This window comes from Sinocyclocheilus rhinocerous, unplaced genomic scaffold (assembly GCF_001515625.1).
Source record: "Sinocyclocheilus rhinocerous isolate Xijiao unplaced genomic scaffold, SAMN03320098_v1.1 scaffold1126, whole genome shotgun sequence".
Classification (NCBI taxonomy): Eukaryota; Metazoa; Chordata; class Actinopteri; order Cypriniformes; family Cyprinidae; genus Sinocyclocheilus; species Sinocyclocheilus rhinocerous.
The window spans coordinates 197568-211829 of NW_015630071.1; the positions used below are offsets into that span (position 1 = coordinate 197568).

General features: G+C 34.0%; 1 protein-coding gene across 1 annotated transcript in view; it reads right to left on the minus strand.

Annotated features, from left to right (window-relative positions):
- LOC107739924 (ephrin type-A receptor 4-like) overlaps nucleotides 1-14262 on the minus strand; it is a 40761-nt gene that overhangs the window by 4913 nt on the left and 21586 nt on the right. Inside the window, exons 4-12 of the mRNA XM_016552176.1 lie at nucleotides 11147-11302; nucleotides 8802-9137; nucleotides 4239-4363; nucleotides 3837-3996; nucleotides 2785-2899; nucleotides 2068-2120; nucleotides 1869-1982; nucleotides 1563-1782; nucleotides 982-986 (exon numbers count right to left, since the gene is read on the minus strand). Coding sequence (XP_016407662.1) covers nucleotides 982-986; nucleotides 1563-1782; nucleotides 1869-1982; nucleotides 2068-2120; nucleotides 2785-2899; nucleotides 3837-3996; nucleotides 4239-4363; nucleotides 8802-9137; nucleotides 11147-11302 — 1284 coding nt within the window. The remainder of the gene's footprint in view (nucleotides 1-981; nucleotides 987-1562; nucleotides 1783-1868; nucleotides 1983-2067; nucleotides 2121-2784; nucleotides 2900-3836; nucleotides 3997-4238; nucleotides 4364-8801; nucleotides 9138-11146; nucleotides 11303-14262) is intronic.

A 14262-nucleotide genomic window follows, 5' to 3' on the forward strand; every position in this document is an offset into this window, starting at 1 on the left:
TATTCATTGTCATTTATGTTTAATTATGTATATATTTGATATTTCAAATGTTATTTATGCCAAAAAATACATGCAAAAAATAACATTTGAAATATTAAATATATACATAATTACAAATTTAAAAATAAATGACAATGAATCAATAAAAAATCTAAATTTATGTTATGACTTTTTAAAACATTCAGTTTCTCACATTTAAAATTAATCTTTTAATTCATTATCACTCTCTTTTATTGATAAACTAGTGCAATGACAGTTAGAAAAAGTAAATAGAAAAATACAGTAGAAGGAAAGCCAAGACAAATAAGAAACATGCTAAATGTGTAGCATCCAGAGTGACCCACTCCATCTGGAGACCACAAGGTTGTGCGTGTGTGCATCTCATAGCAGTTTTTGTCAAGACACGCTCAGCAAGCAAACACACAGATAAGCTGGACATGCATACATAAACACACACGACCATTAGCACATCAAAAGGAAAACATGTTCTATCAGCAGCCTATTTCTTTAGTGGCTTTATGCACACTTAATATCCCGACTTCTGACCATAGCATTCTGCTGTCTAATTCTCAGAAGCATTAACAGGTTTTTATTAACATGAAACATAAGGATTTGGACTCTTTGAGGCATTTTATTTGCGTAATAGTTAATTGTTTAGAATTTCTGAGAATTTTATTAGCTCTGTCCCTGAATTTCACAATGTTTCCAAGTAGGAAATTCTGACATAACATGTACTCAAAAAAACTAATATTTAAGGCAAGTTGAACCTCTTGAAAACATCCCAAACTAAAAATGACTGAAGAAGATAAAGAAAAGGCCTTGATGTCTTTTAATAATGCATCATATTTTCTGAATGAAATCCAATACTTGGTTCTCACTAATTTTGGGTGCTGATTCCAAATAATTGTAGCTGTTTTGCTCGAGCACGTCACACTTTCTCACAAAATATGATGCATTTTGTAGCATTTTACTTTTGACAACCATTTCTAATATGAAGAAATCTCGTATTAACCCTTAATAAGCAGAAAAACTGCTGACATGATTCCAATCTTCCTCTGAGTCAGATTACAACTGTTTGTTCAATTCTCAGTCCATTTTCAAATGTATGAATGATTCTGAAGACATGATTTTATGATACTGATTTGATCCTGATTTCCACTTTTCCACTCCTTTGCAGAATGTAAGTTAAATGATACATTTTGAATATTTATTTTTTGTAATTAAAACCAAAACTTTTGACATTTGACTGCTTTTGTTATTTTGATAAGTGCATGAAAGCTGACACACACACACACACACTCCCACATATATATATATATATATATATGTATATATATAAAATTTGAAAAATCTTCATTCTTATTTTGTGAAAAAAAACTTAATGCTGATATTTTTTAATTCAGCATCATCAAAATAGGTAATATTAGGTCACCTTTGCAAATCATCTTTTTTTCCCCAAGATGGGCTGTGTAATATATACATTATAAATGTACTATAAATATTGTAAACTCTTTTATATTTAAATATAAAAAATTGCATATATATATATATATGAAGGAGACAAATAAAAATCTATGATGTCAGCTTTAAACTTACATTTGGTGACCACGCCTTCCAGGTGAATGATATTAGGATGGTCAAACTGGCCAATCACGCTGGCCTCGCTCAGGAAGTCCAGCCTCTGCTGCTCGGTAAACCCCGCCTTCAGCGTTTTGATGGCCACACAGATCTCTCGCTTTCCAGGAAGTTTCAGACGGCCGCTGCACACCTCGCCAAACTCACCTACAGAGACAGGAAGTGACTTTTACATGCATCTATCATCAATAAATGACTTTATTGCTAACAATGCAAAAGGGCCGTTAACGCACCGATGCCGATCACCTTCTCGATCTTGATACAGGAGGTATTGATCTCCTTAGCGAACTCCCTGATGGCCTGGTTGGGGTCTTCGTAGGTGTAAGGGTCCACATATATTCTCACCCCTACCGGCACATTAACAGAAGCTTTGAGAACAGAAAAGTTTAATTTTGTGGTCCAGCTGAAGACTGATGAAAGGTGTTTTCTTACCTGGCTGCAGGTTTTTCTCCTCTGCCTGTTTAGTTTTGCTGTATTTGCTCCTCCTGAGATGAAAATATTCACAATTTTTCAGCATTTATTATTTTATTTATCTATCAATCACAGTGGTATTTTACTATTATTTATACACTATTATAGTATTTATTCATATTGTGAATTTGCTTTTGAATACTTCACAACTTTTGACATTTGACTGCTTTTGTTATTTTGATAAGTGCATTAAAGCTGATATATATAACTAATTTAAATTCTTCATTCTTATGTTGTGAAAAAAAACTACATAATGAAAAGTTTTTTATTGATATTTGTGAACTCAGCATCATGAAATTAGCTAATACTTTAAGCAAATAAGCAGATTTTTTTTTCAAGATGCGGGGCAGTGTAATACATACATATACAAACATATATTTAAAAAATAAATAAATAAAATAACTTCTAATTTCATATTTTACACATACATATATAAATAATTTTTTTAAATGATATTCATATTATATTTTAATTGTAGTTAAAGTTTTATTAATTTTGTTATGTGCTTTTGTCATTTTTGATTAGTTTTAGTTTTTAAATATTTCTGTTTAGTTTTAATTAATTTTTATTTCAGTTTTATTAATTTTTGTGCCTCAACATTTTTATTACTTTTTAGTTTCAATTAACATTAATAACACTGGCCTGTCATCATGGAAAAAATACTGGATGTTCTGTCACCTTTTGGTGATGATGAAGGTAATGATGAGGGTGAGGAGGAGAACAACAACACATCCGGCCACCAACAGCAGCAGCACAGCAGAGCTAATGACTCCTCCAACAACAGGAGCTGCGACTGAGAGAGACACAATTAGATTTCTTCTTCAAATCATGCAGCATATATTTAAGAGAGTATTGTGGGTCCTAATCCACGTACTTATGCACTATTCTATGCCGTTTTGTACTATAAATAGTGTGAGTAGTGCGTTCACACTGAAAATTCTAAAAAAAAGTGCAATTTAAATACCCGAATGACACACTTAAATAACCGAAAAACAAAGGGGGAGGAGCTATCAGACTCCAAAGTTGAATGACAAAATAACCTCATATAATTCCTACACAACACGGTTGAGTACATAGCACATAGGTACATAGTGTATAAGTGCATAGTGTATTGTGGATAGGGCTGGGCGATATAGCTAAAAAATGTATCAACGATATAATGTTTCATATCGTTCGGTATCGATAATTATTGACATTTTTATAACCTTTTTTAAAACAAAGAGCAATAGAAAAAATGTTTAAATTTAACCACTGTATTTTTAAATTAACCCAAATTATTGAGGCAAACAACAAATATTTTTCGTTTTAACAATCAAACACAAAATAAATATAAAATATAAAATTTCTAATGTTTTATATGCAGATTAAATAGGTTTTAAGGAAACTTTTGTCTTGTCTCCCGAGGCCACAGGAAGGCGCAATGAGTAAAATAATGCTGCGCATTTAAATTGTCAACGCAAGGAAGTAACTCTATAAAAAAAAAACGTGCATTACATCTAAATTAACTCATAAAAATCAAATATAAATTTCATAAACAATTATGAACAAAACAGCATCATGTATTTATGTGTACCGTCGATAAATATCGATACCGTTTTATCGCCTAGGCCTAATTGTGGAAGCAGCATGTTGTATTTTTATATTAGGTATTCATTATGTTTGTTGAGTATATGTGAAGCCGTTTCTAGATCATTCTTACTCAAATAAACACATATGAACTCGACACCCACCAGTGTTGGTGCTGAACTCAAAGGGGGCGCTGAACTCCCCATATCCCGCGGCGGTGCGAGCGCGCACATGAAACATGTAGGAAGTCAGCGGAGTCAGGTCTTTAATATCAGCACTACGAGACGTCGTCTTTACGATGCGATAACTCCTCTCGTTCTGATCCTGAGATTCATAAATAAGGAGAGAGACAGAGAACGGAAGCCGAGAGGAAGGTAAGAAGTCAAAGGGCACATTAGGGGGATATTTTAACTCTAATAAAAACCTCACTTCCTGTTTATCCAGACAGCAAATGTCCACAGGGATTGCCGTTGTGTGTTTGAACAACAACATCTTAAAGGAACAGCACACCCAAAATGTTAGGGTGAACTATGCCTTAAAAACATGACAAAAACAAGAACATTCACCTTCTCGTAGTATTTGACCTCATACTCCAGTATGACGCCGTTAGGTTTCTCGGGTTCGTCCCAGAACAGAGAGAGCGTGTGGCGCGTGATGTCCTTACTCTGAACCATCATGACCGTGGACGGAGCTGAGGAGAGACAGAAAGAGTTCATATATTTATTTAAGGTTCATGCTTACTAAATTGTACTTTTGTCAGGTTTTCCTGACACATCTGTCTTTCTTTTATCACATCACAGACATACAGAGAGAGAAAGGATAAACCCGGAAAACAAGGAGAGCCTTTTCTTCTTCTAAACTGTGGATTTGGAGTTAAGACCGCTATTGTCTGTTTGTTTTTTTTCCCCTGAAGCTGTTTTTGTTGAGGGTGAGAAAGTCAAACAGACTCAGAAACAGACACAACAGAGATATAAAGACATGAAAACACAATAAGCAAAAAGAGAAAAACAGCAAAAGAAAGTGAAAACGGATCTGAGGGATGCAAAGGAAGAAGACAGAGAAAAGATCTCTATGTATTATTTTCTTCATACATATTTTCTTCAAAAGATGTAGGCTAAACAAACTAGCATGACGATTATATATCAATATGACTATAAAATATTAAATATTAAAACAATAAAACTTTATAAGACTATAAAATATTAATATTAATAAAAAGAAGAAAAAGTATCATTATTTCAATTATGAAAGTATCATTATTTCAATTATTCTAAAAATTACAATACAAATTTTGATGGCTGTCTTTATTCCTTCATTTTCAAACATTAAACCATTTAGCTTTTATTCTGGCAAAAAACAACAACAACAAAAACGCAAGGAACCCATAGAGCATCTCTTTTATTAACAACAGGCATTTTATAAAAATAATATGAATATTATTATATATTAATATAATATTGTACACTAAAATTGACAATACTAACATTTATGGCTGTTTTAATTTCTTCATTTTCAAACATTAAATCATTAAATCAGAAAAAAATGAAACAGCATCTCTTTTGTTGTCAACAGCCGATGAACACAGTGCTGCGCTTTACTCATGAAACATGCAGCACATATATTAAATTAATTAAATTGCAGCCTTTGCATTAAACCAACTCGCGATTTTAGGGTTTACTTAGATTAACTGTGAACCAACAATATTTAAATCAATTTTACCCCACAATCAGCATAGAAAACATTAATTGTTGGCCTATCTACAAGCATCCAGAATTCAAATGCTGAAGTAGAGTTTCATCTCAGTGCATTAGCGAGTGTGTGTGTGAGTCTGTTAAACAATTCGATCCCCCACCAGCTGTAGCAGCAGCTCGACGGCGGCCCTCTCTCATCTCACAGATCCGTCTTCCTCTGCCAGGCCCGACAGACTAAACGTGATTTAGGGTTGTCCCTCGGGGGACTCCGAGTCGGCCCCCTCCAGCCAAAAACACAGGAGTCACCGGCCCCCCTTCACCCACCTAACACACTCATCTCTAACATACATCCATCATGCCGTCTGCTCTGACAGATATGGGCTGTAATGGAGTTGTGGGTGTGTGTGTGTGTGTGTGTGTGTGTTCAAGCACGTTAAGATTCGGTAAAACTGATTTAGGAACATCATGCTATATGGTTCATTTAACGCCTTTAGTGCATGCTGGGATATACTGTACTTCGCATGTGGTGTGAAGTTTTGTGGCATCCCTGTGAACTGTGACTATATATGTGAAAAATTATAATAAATATTATAAACCCACTTCTGAGAATATTCAAAATCCATCAAATTAATAGTTATGACTCTAAAATTTGATTGGATGAGACATAAATATAAAATATATACACACTGAAACGGTACAGAATATACTGAAGACTGGAGTAATGGCTACTTAAAATTCAGCTTTGCATTCACAGGAATAAATGACATTTAAAAAAGTATAAATATATAAAGCAGAAAATATTTAATTTAACAACATTACTTTTTTACTGTATTTTTTATCAAATAAATGCAGCCTTGCTGAGAATAAGAGACTTATTATTATTTTAAATAAAAATATATAAATATATATTAAAATATTATTATTATCTAAATATTATGCTATATTTAATATTATATATATTTTTTTAAATGTGTGTGAAAAAATGTGTTTCACACTGACTTTAATAATATATTTTAATTATACTTTTAATATATATATATATATATATATATTGTATGTTTACATAAATTATTTTTAATAATAGTGTTTTATGTGGTATATAAAAGTTAAAATACCCAGCAGACAAGTGATACATGGCTTTATTGCTCAAATACACATTTGATCAATTAAATAATAATAATTTATATTGATTAGACTTAATTTGATAGCAAAGGTTAATTCAAAATAAGTGCAAACATGTAATTATTTAGCATTTTAAGATTTTTATTTGTATATCCTTTCAAAAAGTCTCATAATGCTGCATCGTTTGTTGGCAAACAGTAATTTAATTTATAATATAAAAGTAGTGTTTTTACAATTATTAGAGGCATTCGAATGATTTGAAAGGTGAACATTAGTGTCTTTTATTATACTGCTGTTCCCTAAGATTAATAAAAAGCAACAGCGTGCTACAGTCATTTTTAGCACAGTTCAGGAGGTTCTACGTCCTCCACTAGCACTTCTCTTTCCTTCTGAAACTTTTAAAATATCGTTATCTGACTTTCTATTTTTCACTCCGAGAGCATGAATATATTGTGTTTTGTCTTATGAGAACTACGTTAATATCTACGTTAAGAGGTATATGTTAGTTATTCTAAATATGCTCTCATGACCGCCCAGCGCACGACTAAGTAGGACACATGTATTCAGGTCCTCTGTTCTATAGCCAAAGGCACATCACTGCATGGTAAAACCCCACCCTCCACCCTAAACTCCACACTCCAATCCCTCAGGATGATTTACAGGCTTGGCTTGTCACAGAAAGATCCGGATCTCCAGCTAACGCTCCATTCCGAAAGAAACCCAAGACACCATCAAGAGCACAGACCGCGTATCACACATCCACAACTACACACACACACTGCCATGAATCAAAATAGCGTTTTGACGCTCTACATGTATGTGTGTGTTTGTAATGGAGCAGAAAGGTCATACAGAAGTTCTCCGTAGGTGATTATGTGAGTGAAATTGAACCTTGTGAAATGTTTTCATTGAGGATTAGGTGAGAAATATAGTACACTACGGTCAAAAGTTCAGAATAATTAAGATTTTTTAATGTTTTTGAAATAATTTTCTAGGGATGCTGCGATCGATCGGCCGGAGATCGGTATCGGCCGATAATCATATTTTATGACTCGATCGGTACTCACCAACTTGGCCGATCTCAGGAACCGATCGCAATTTGATGACGTCAACGCGTGACGACGTACATGATGCGTGGGGACATAAATGATTTGGCGCCACAGTCATGTCATTGCCGGTGTGGAAATGTTATGACGTTTCAAGAAACAATGAAAAATTCGCTGCACAACTGTGGCGCGTTATGGCTCCACGGCCACCGGAGCTGATCACGGCCGCTCTAGTCAGTGCTTGTGTTTATCAGCCAGCCGCGGCACGTTTCTGAAGCGGTTATCGGCCGATCACCATGACAAGAAAACGGTACTCAGTATTGGCTGCAAAAATCCTGATCGGAGCATCCCTAGAAGTTTCTTATGCTCCCCAAGGATGTATTTATTTGATCAAAAATACAAAGAGTAATATTGTGAAATATTATTACAATTGAAAAGAACTGTTTTATATTTGAATATATTTTAAAATATAATTTATTCCTGTGATCAAAGTTGAATTTTCAGCGTCATTACTCCAGTCTTCAGTGTCACATGATCTTCAGAAATCATTCTAATATGCTGATTTGCAGCTCATTTATTATCCATTATTACTGGTGCTTAAAAACAAATAATGGTTCTTATTATTATCTATTGTTGAAAACAGTTTTTGCTGCTTATATTTTAGTGGAAACTGCGATTTTCAGGATTGATGAATAAAGGAACAGCATTTATTTGAAATAAAAAATCTTTTGTAACATTATAAATGTCTTTACTGTCAATTTTGCTCAATTTATTGCATTGCTGAATAAAATTATTATTTTCTATTTTTAAATCACGATTTCCATAAACAAAATTAAGCAGAACAACTGTTTTCAACAGTGATAATAATCAGAAATGTTTCTCGAGCAGAAAATCAGCATATTAGAATGATTTCTGAAGGATCATGTGACACTGAAGACTGGAGTAATGATGCTGAAAATTCAGATTTGATCACAGCAATAAATTACATTTTACAATATATTAAAATAGAAAACAGTTATTTTAAATTGTAATAATATTTCTGTTTTTACTGTATTTTTAATCAAATAAATGCAGCCTTGGTGAGCAGAAGAGACTTCTTTCACAAACATTTTAAAAAATGTTAAATATTCCAAACTTTGGACTGGTAGTGTACTATATTTCTCATCTAATCCTCAGTGAAAACATTTAATGTGGTTCAATTTCACTTGCGTAATTACATGCAAACATGATGCTTGATTAAATCTGAGCATGTTTGGACACACACACTCACCGGCCTGGTTGGTGGTGAGCATGATGGACGTGGCCTGCTCCAGACTGGGGCTGTGTTTGGACACCCCATTGACGGCCCAGATCTGGAAGGTGTAGTTGGTGTGCGCCTGCAGCTGGTGAACGGACACCCGCGTGGAGCGCAGACTCAGCCGCTGCGGAGAGTATCGCACGTCATCTCCACACGGCGTGCATCTCTGAGTGTCTCGCACACACTGCTTACACACCACGTTGTAGGTGAGATCCTGACGGCCTCCGGAGGTTATAGGCGGACTCCATTCTAACAGCACCGACGTCTCGTTGACATTAGAAATCAGATTGTGAGGAGCAGATGGAGGACCTGCGATAAACACAGAGAGAAAGAGAGCAAGAACTTTAAGTGCATAATCCTTACATTAAAACAGGCTGCTTTGCTGGGAATACCATGGAAAATGTAATTATATTTACATAACAATGTTGCAATGGAGGGAAAATTCAATTACATTTTTATATTATTTAATATAATATTATAATCTCATTTTATTTGGAACTTACATGGGCACAAAACAAAAGTTTATTCATAACATTAAAACAAAACACAAAAAAGTGAAATAAACATTCAATGAAAAATTATACGCACACAGTGTTTTAAAGAAATGAATACATTTACTCTGCAAGGATGCATTCAATTGATCAAAAGTGACAGTAAAGACATTTATAATGTTACAAAAGATTGAAATTTTCTAATAAATGCTGTTCTTTTGAAATTTCTATTCCTCAAAGAATCCTGAAAAAACCAACATGATTTACACAAAATATTAAGCCACACAACTGTTTCCAACACTAATAATATTAAATAATAATTATTATATAAAAATGTTTCTTGAGCACCAAATTAGCATACTAGAATGATTTATAAAGGTTTGCCAAAACATTTATTTATGTTACATTACATTTGAAAAATAGAAAACAGTTGAAATATAAAAGCTTATCTTAAAATGTAATATTTCCCAATACTAATATTTATTACCCCATATATATATATACTGTATAGCTTATATAATCGGAATTTACATATTACCTATAGATTTTATTGTAAATATTTATTCTAAATCAGAATTATGTCAGTTGCAATGATTTGATTGGATGAGCTACAGCTACAATTTTATTTGTTTTTTTCCACGGTTCTGTTTTGTTACTTTGTGTGTGTGTGTGTGTGTGTGTGTACTTATGCAAGTACCGTTTTGCGTACTCTAAAACATTCCATCCACTCTGAATAGTAGGATGAAAGAAGATAGACAGAAGAAATGAGGGGAAAAAACAAGAACAGAAGGAGAAGACAAACAGCGTCTGTTCTACAAAGAGATAGAGCTGGTCATTAGTATGGAAGAGAGAGAGAGAGAAAGAGGACAGACAGACAGCTGGTAGAGTGAGACCGATACTGTCTCATTTAAATTCATTTATTTGATGTGAGGAACATCTGCTGCGCATAAAAGGATGTAAACAAAAATAATCACATGCCCATGCACAACATTCTATTAGAATGTTTGCTATATATTAGTTATTTCTGTATATTTAATTTTTTCAGACAATATACTTTTCAGCTCATTTGTCATATATTTTGTAATTAATTTAGTTCAATTTATTTTTTTATTTTTTAATCTAAGGAAAACATTACATTATGAAGCTATAGATTGTTCAATAGTCAAGGGGGAACGTCTGGATTATACTCTATGAAGCCTGCTGTATCATATTTGATGCAGAAATTTCCTCTTAATTATCAATATGCCCTGTTGTACACAATCTACTACATGCCTTCTGACGTCTGATTGATAGTACCGGTATTACTTTTTTAGCAAGTAAAAGGCCTTTTAGTATAATTGTTAAAAAAAAAAAAAGGTCCACTTTCTTTACTGATTTTTATAGAGTAAACATACGATAAGTTTTATATTGATAGTAATATTTCAAGATGAACACTTATTGGACTAAAGCAACTTAGGATTACTTAATTATTCATACATAATTTTTTAGAAAAATCATGTTCAATTGTGAGTATCAAATATGATCATCAGGGAAAGTTTATTTGTTCTTCTCTCAATCATCATTGCATTTTTAGATTTTGTTCAATGGTTCAATAAACTGTTCCATTTCAAAAAATCTGATTTTTCAGACTATTATGTAAGGCTTTACAGGGTTAAAATGCTTATAAAATGGAAACCACAATATTTGACAAGTCTAAGAGTCTATACATTTTAGTAAAAGTAACAGTGGAAAAAGTCACTTAAACACCCATATAAATCACCACCATAGTGTACAAAAAAACATGGTACACGCACTTCAAACTGGTGCGAATGTTTGTGTTTAACTCACGTGTGCAAGGCATGGTGGCAGGATCCGTCTCCGATCTGTAATATCCTTTGTCACAATCACAGGAAGTAGCTCCTTCTTTCGTGGAGTAACTGTGCAGTGGACATTTACGACAGCCGCCGTCCGAAGAAAGAGACCTGTAGTAGCCCACCTTACACACTATGAGAGAAGAGAAAGATACAGGATGGCTTTAATTCAGTGTAAAACAAGGCGCTGAAAATTTTACCCAGATAACAAAATACCTGGGCTATGACTCAAACTATTATAAAACATTATTAAACGACTCAAGTTATGAAATTATTATAAAGTATATAAGCAGACAAAGATGGAACATGAAAACCTGCCAGTTTTCCAAATACAAAACAGTGATGCATTTATGATGGAGAGAGAAGCCAGGAAAGGGAGGTGAAGTCAAGAGACTGCGAGACAGACCAGACGATGATGAATAAGGAATTCTGGGAGTCTTCCCAGCATGCACCAGTCCTAACCTAACCCTAACCCATCCATACGTCTGAAGAATCTGCCTCGCACATCTGAGTAAAACATGTTTTGACATATCATGACTCATAAATAAAAGAATGCATGATGTTTAAATAATCTAGCGTGTCGCGTCCTCCTCCTCCTGCCTGAAAAACACTGTTTTTCATCATCCTTATCACTCATTTACGTGCAAACACAAGCACGCACGGAAACCACTCTCTGTGTGTTTGGACGTCTGTATGCATATGAATGAAAACTAGGAGGATGAAAGATGCCTTGGACTCCAGCGCACTACTATAAACTTCTATCAGACTCCAGAGACCAAACAGAAACGATGGGAACGTGGGGTCGAGTTTAGGTGGTTAGCGTGACCCTGTTATCTCCTGCTGGTAGATGTCGCAACTACAAACAACATATGATGGCAAAAAGCATCTTTTTGCATTAACGACTATTCAAAAGCAGCCGTGCATGGAAATGCAAACAGAGACATCCAGAAGTAATTTAATAAGCTATTTCAGTCATTAATGCACTTTTTTTATAAGTTTGTATAATACTTATAACACAAACACAGCAAAAGTCATTCATGAATACTTAAACCTGTTAAGCCTGAACAGTCTATTGAACCGTTAGACAAAATATTTTAAAAAATGCATGTGCATTATAGTATTATATTTGATTCATCAGGCTTTTATGGCTCATATAGCATGATATAGTGAGAATATAGAGCTCATACTCAAAGAGGAAAAACACTGCAGTTTTATTCAGAGGAATAACTGAGCAAAAATATGCAATTTGGTGCAGATGCTGATATTTAAATGGACAAAAAGTGATGGAGATGAAATTCTGAAGCTTGCAATGTAACTCAATTAGATCTTTATAAGAGTATAACAGACTAATTACATTCAATTATATAAATATGAGTTCTCCCAATAATTTAGTCTTAGTCAGTGTTTGGGAAAGTTACTTTTAAAAGTAATGCATTACAATATTGTGTTACTTCATAAAAAAGTAACTACTTGCATTATTTAGTTACTTTTTACGGAAAATAAGACACTACTTTTTTGTTACTTAACTGGGCTGGGCTTGCTTATTTGTTTTTCAATAACAAAAAACTCAAAAGTTATATTTTTGGCAATTGTAAAGGCCCGTTCACACCAAAAATGTGACAGAAGAGATGTCAGTCTCAATAAATGGGAAAACAAAGTAACTTGCTTTACTTATTTGAAAAAGTAACTTCGTTGTACATTTAAAAGTAACGCGTTACTTCACTAGTTAGATACTTGAAAAAGTAATCTGATTACATAACTCAAGTTACGTAACCCAACACTGGTCTTAGTAAGATGATATTTAAATGCTTAGTTTTATGATCAAAACATATAATGCAATGCAATACAATGATGATTGAGAGATGAACAAATAAAAGCCTGATGATCCTATATGAGACTCACATTTGAACATGATTTAAAAAAAAAAATATATATATGTATGGATAATCAAGTAAGGTAAGTTGCTTCAGTTCAGTATTTGTTCATTTTGAAATATTACTAACAATATAAGTTATCCTTGTGTTTACTTTATAAAAATCAGTAAAGATTTCACAGCAAAAAGACACGTGAAGCACAAGCTGAAGGTGGACGTTTGTAATAAAACCAAAAGGCCATTTACTTGCTAAAAACTATAAACTATCAATCAGATAACAGAAGGCATGTAGTAGATTGTGTACAACAGGTTGTTCAGCAAGGTTTTTTTGTATCAAATATGATACAGTACACTTTATAGGGTTAAATGTTGTTGGAAAACTGCTGAAAATAAAGAAAACCTCTCTCATTCGCTCTTTCCACTGGACTTAATCGTCACTGAACTGAAAGAGCTTTTCTGTAAGGACAAAAACCCTCCAGACATCCAAACACTGACTATATGACATGACCCTCTCAGATAAAGAGACAAAGAAAAGTGTCTTCTGGTTTCCAACAGGCATAACAACATTCCCTCATATCTATACAGGATGAAGAACAGAAATATCAGTCACATTTCTGACCCCTCAAATCAACGTCTTTCCATTAGTGAGACGCTGAGAGACAGACGAGTTGCGTTGAGAGACGAATGCATCAGTGGGTGGCCTGATCGCTCCTCAAAATCCTCCCACATACACTCACTGACACACACAGACAGGCAGAAGACACTTCAAGAGCATCTTGTACTTTTCATACAAGATCTCGTACGCATCTCGTTCTGATTGTCTCTGTCTTTGCTCTTCTCTCGTTATATGCTTGAATCTACTCTAAAACCTTGTTGTCACTCATTTCTCTGTCATTCTTCATTGGATGCAACTCAATCTTTAGGAAAGAATCATAGAATAGGAGAAAAGTTAATAGGATGAATTATGTTTAAAGGGGCCATCGGATGCCCATTTTCCACAAGTTGATATGATTCTTTAGGGTCTTAATGAAAATTATGTAACATAGTTTGGTTAAAATTTCTCAATGGTAGTGTAAAACGACACCGTTTTTACCATCAAAAACAGCTCTTTTCAGAGCAAGCTGTTTTCTTGCATGCTGCTTTAAATGCAAATGAGCTCTGCTCGCCCCGCCCCTCTCTTCCGAGCCGCTCTTTGAGAGACGGTAAACTTTAGCCGCATT